This window comes from Arachis ipaensis, chromosome B6, assembly GCF_059453495.1.
Source record: "Arachis ipaensis isolate K30076 ecotype BB chromosome B6, ASM5945349v1, whole genome shotgun sequence".
Classification (NCBI taxonomy): domain Eukaryota; kingdom Viridiplantae; phylum Streptophyta; class Magnoliopsida; order Fabales; family Fabaceae; genus Arachis; species Arachis ipaensis.
In genome coordinates this window covers 132563755-132567979 of record NC_142441.1, presented here as the reverse complement: position 1 = coordinate 132567979, position 4225 = coordinate 132563755, and the positions used below count along the sequence as shown (strand labels likewise).

General features: G+C 36.7%; 1 protein-coding gene across 1 annotated transcript; it reads right to left on the bottom strand.

The window, feature by feature from the left end:
• Positions 1-234: 234 nt before the first annotated feature.
• On the bottom strand, positions 235-954 carry LOC107647280 (uncharacterized). The gene has a single exon (XM_016351374.1). The coding sequence runs from the start codon at positions 952-954 to the stop codon at positions 235-237; it is 720 nt and encodes a 239-aa protein (XP_016206860.1).
• Between the last annotated feature and the right edge of the window lie 3271 nt (positions 955-4225).

Sequence of the window (4225 nt, the reverse complement as noted above, 5' to 3'; positions counted from 1 at the left end):
TTCTGGCGACCTGTCTCTTTCTGTGCGTTTTGGTTCTCTAATGATCTTGGCGAACTCGGGGAGCTTGCCGTCTCTTATGGCTTGTTCGAGGGCATCTTTTAGGTCGAAACAGTCTTGTGTCCTGTGTCCGTAACCTTGGTGGTAGTCGCAGTATAGGATTTTGTTGCCGCCTGTTCTTTTTTTGAGTTGTCTGGCTTTTGAGATGATACATCAGTCTGCTATTTGGTGATATATCTATGTAATTGGGGCTGTCAGGGGTATGTAGTTAGAGAATTTGCCGGTTCTAGATAGTCGGTTTGTGTTTGTTGGCTTGGGATGGTCCCTCTGATTTTCTCTAGGTGGTGGGTTATGCCGGGGCGCCGGGTTGCCGTGTTGGGTGTTGTTGTGTTGCCGTTTGTTGGCAGCGACGACCTGACTAACTTCCTCGTCATTTATGTAATCTCTGGCGACGTTCTGGATCTCGTGCATGGTCCATACTGGTTTGGTAGTAAGGTGCTTGCAGAAGTCTTCGTTCATGAGCCCGTTGGTTAGGCAGAGGCTTGCAACGGAATCTGTGAGTCCGTCGACTGTTAGGCATTCATCGTTGAAGCGGTCGAGGTATTTTCTCGTGGACTCGTCCTGTTTCTGCGTGACCCCTAATAGGCTGATGGGGTGTTTAGCTTTAGTGATTTTGGTTGCAAATTGGGCCATGAACTTCCGTGAAATGTCGTGGAAATCGGTTATGGATCCGTTGGGGAGGGCATTGAACCATTTGATTGCTGGTCCAGCTAGGGTTACCGGAAAAGCTCTGCATCGAACCGCGTCGGTGGCGCCTTCTAGGTTCATCCTGGCCTCGAAGGTCGTTAGGTGTTCCTGGGGATCTTTGGTTCCGTCGTACTTCATGTCCATTGGTTTATCAAAACCTTTGGGGAGTTTTGCTCTTAAGATTCTCTCGGTGAAAGGAGTAGCTCCCATTATTGTGTGGTCGTTTCTTGTGCACTTGGTTTCTCGGTGTCGTCGGTCTTCATCTGAGTCGTGTTGATGACCTAGATCTCGGGAAACGTTGCGGTTGTACCTTTTACTGTGTCGCCGTTCTGGCGACTTTTCGCGCCTGGGGTCGCGCGAGATGCTTCGATTGTCTCTCTCGTCGTGTTGCCGGGTTGGCGATCTACCGCGGTGAGATCTTGATCTGGAGGTTGCGTGACTTCCGTTTTCGACGTTGTATTTTTCCTTGGTGGCAACTCTGCCTTCGAGTTCCTGAACTCGAAGGCAGAGGTCTTGGATTATTTGGGCTGCTTTGTCCCCCGTGTTTTCGGGGTGTCGTGGTTCCGCGACGACGGGTCCCTTTTCTTTATTTTGCCCCGGAGTAGCATGGTGGATGGTGCTTGCTATCCTTCCGTGGGGGTGTGACTTCCTGGTGTTCGGGGGTCGGATTTCTTGTTCGGGAGTTATCCTGGCTCAAGGAGGGTTCTTCCAGTTCATCCCCCATTCCAGCTCAATCGGCGCAAGTTTCTCACAGACAGCGCCAATGTACAAGATGTCTCTGGTACGGGTTGAGAGATGGATCGAGAACTTGCAGGTTGAGGCGGATGCCGGATCACTTGACTGGAGCAATGGGGGGAGGTACCTGCAAAGACACTCCGACGCTTAAGTCAGAATGGATCTGAGAGGTATAAGGTGTGTGGATTGAATGAATACCTGGGGGACCTGAGTCCTGTATTTATAAGTGATAGTGAATATCATATCTTATCTTGTTTGGTCAAGATAAGGGAGACATTTGAATTTGAAAGTTGGTTAGGAGTTCTTATCGGGCCGGTTTCGGGCCCTTCGAATGGCGGAGCGAGTTTGAACCCGGGGCGACCGGGTTCGGGGTTCGTTCCAGGTGCAGGATCTGTGGGTTAGGATTTCTCTTTTTTTCTTTTTTTTATTAGTTATTTTGTTTTCTTTATTACTCCACCTAATTGTGTTGAGCTCATTTCTTAAAAAAATAATAAGATCTACTTTATGCCAATTCATACATGTAAATGTTGTAGCATTAAGAATATTGCTAGTTGTCATCACCCCTACTTATTACAGATAAGATGTTCTTTGGTTCTTTAAAAAAAATCAAAATTAATAAATAAAATTATTACATATTGTTAAAGTTAAAATAAAAATAATAATAATATTGTTACTCTTATTTTTAAAATATACTATTTTATATATAAATTTTTAATTTTATATTTATATAAATTTATAAAAAAAACCTTATAATTCAATCAAAAAAAACTTACGTGATTTAATTCTAGTTATGAAAGCAAATAATGCTGCAATATAGAAACAAGTCATCCTCTCTTTTCAAAAAAATATTCACAAAAGAAGATATAGTAGACTTTAAATCAAACTCTCCAATTAATGTGTTCATGATCAGTTGATTCATCATCATTATCTCTAACTAAGTATTTATTCATACCATTACCAAAATAAGGCTTGGTTTGGTAAAGCTTTTACTTTTCAAAAGTAGCTTGTAAAAGCTAACTTTTAAAAGATGGCTTTTTAAAAGTTGTAGCATTTATGTTTGGTAAATTAAATTAAAAATAGCTTTTAATAAATACAAGCAACAACAATTGCGTTTGGTAAAATAGCTTTTAAAATTTAAAAAAACTATAATAGACATAAATGCAAGCATTAAATTTGAAAATTAGTTAACATATGAGGTTATATTAGACTTTTAAATTTTGAAAAGCACAAGTCAACTTTGAAAAGCTATACCTTAGGTGCTTTCAAAAGTACCCCAATCTTTTAAAAGCTGCAAGCACAAGCACATGATCTTTTTAATTTACCAAACACAAAATGAGGAGCTTGAGCTTTTAAAAAGCACAAACACCTCTTCGAAAAATTTTACCAAACCAAGCCTAAATAAACTGCATCTATAGAATAGTAACTCTCCAATTAATGAATTAATAATGGGTTGATTCATGCATCAATATCTCTAATTAGATATTTATTTATAAAAGAGTAAAAAATAAATAGGTTTCTAATTTTTTTTTAATTATGAATATTTAAATTTTAAATTTAAAAACACCTAATGTCTATTATAGTATTTTTAAATTTTAAAAATTATTTTATTAAACGTATTTATTGTTATTTGTGTTTATTAAAAATCATTTTTAATTTAATTTATCAAATACATATGCCTACAACTTCTAAAAAACTAGTTTTTAAAAGTTAGCTTTTACAATCTATTTGTACAAATGACGATTACATTTTGTATCAATTCGTTCATTTTACTACATTGGTTGTTACTATTACACAGGTTTATATAATAAGCCACTCTCCTCATAATTCGCTATAGGGGTAGCGAATTATGCTTTCACAAAATTTGGTCATAAACTGTTACAGGGTGCAACAGTTTATGTTATGCATGCTCTTAACGTAATCCGCGAGAGGATATAACAGATTACGTGCATCTGGTTCCGTTACAGGGTGTAGGTTTGCGTCTAGAATTTGTCAATATTGTATTTGCGTAATATTTTTCTTCAATCATTTTATTGATATAAATTGGCCTACAATAAACTTATAAATAAAAGATTTTTTTTCTTAGATTGATGCTTGTAATTTGTATAATTACATTTTTGCAAAAGTTAAATCAAAACATTTAAGGATTATTGATATGAATTTTCAACGGATAAATTTATTTAAAAGTAAAATAGAAATTTTAAGTGTTAGAAATGATTTTTGTTTATTGTGAAAAATCTTTATTTTTATCTTCAATTAATTTATAAATGATATGATAAAGTGCAATCAAAAGTGGTTGTCGATAAAAAAGAATGAGGAGAAGGGAGAGGGTGATGGTGCAATAGCAGACATAGCAGTCGTGTTGTGGTGATTTTTAATAAAAGAGTAGGAAGGGATGATGGTAGTGCTATTATGGTGGTGCAGGTCAGGAGGTGGAGAGTGAAGAGGAAGGAGAAGAATGAAGATGATGATTGGATTTTTTAACTGGATTGAGATTGCAATTGGGGACTAATTTGATTTAGTTTTATAAATATATTCTGTCAGTATATGATGAGTAATGTGTGCTTGATGTGCTATTATTTAATGGGTTAATTCAACAATCATTAATGGTATCAGTTATGAAAGTGACAGAAGAGTTAACATGACTAATTTATACTTTTTTAGGGATTAATTTGATTAAAAAAATTATTCGAAAATTAATTTAGAGATCGAGTGATCTTTTATTAGAGATTGAAAGACTAAGATTGAG

Coding starts and splice junctions, on each gene's coding strand:
- LOC107647280 (XM_016351374.1), bottom strand. CDS start 954: ATGGGAGCTACTCCTTTCACCGAGAGAATCTTAAGAGCAAAACTCCCC.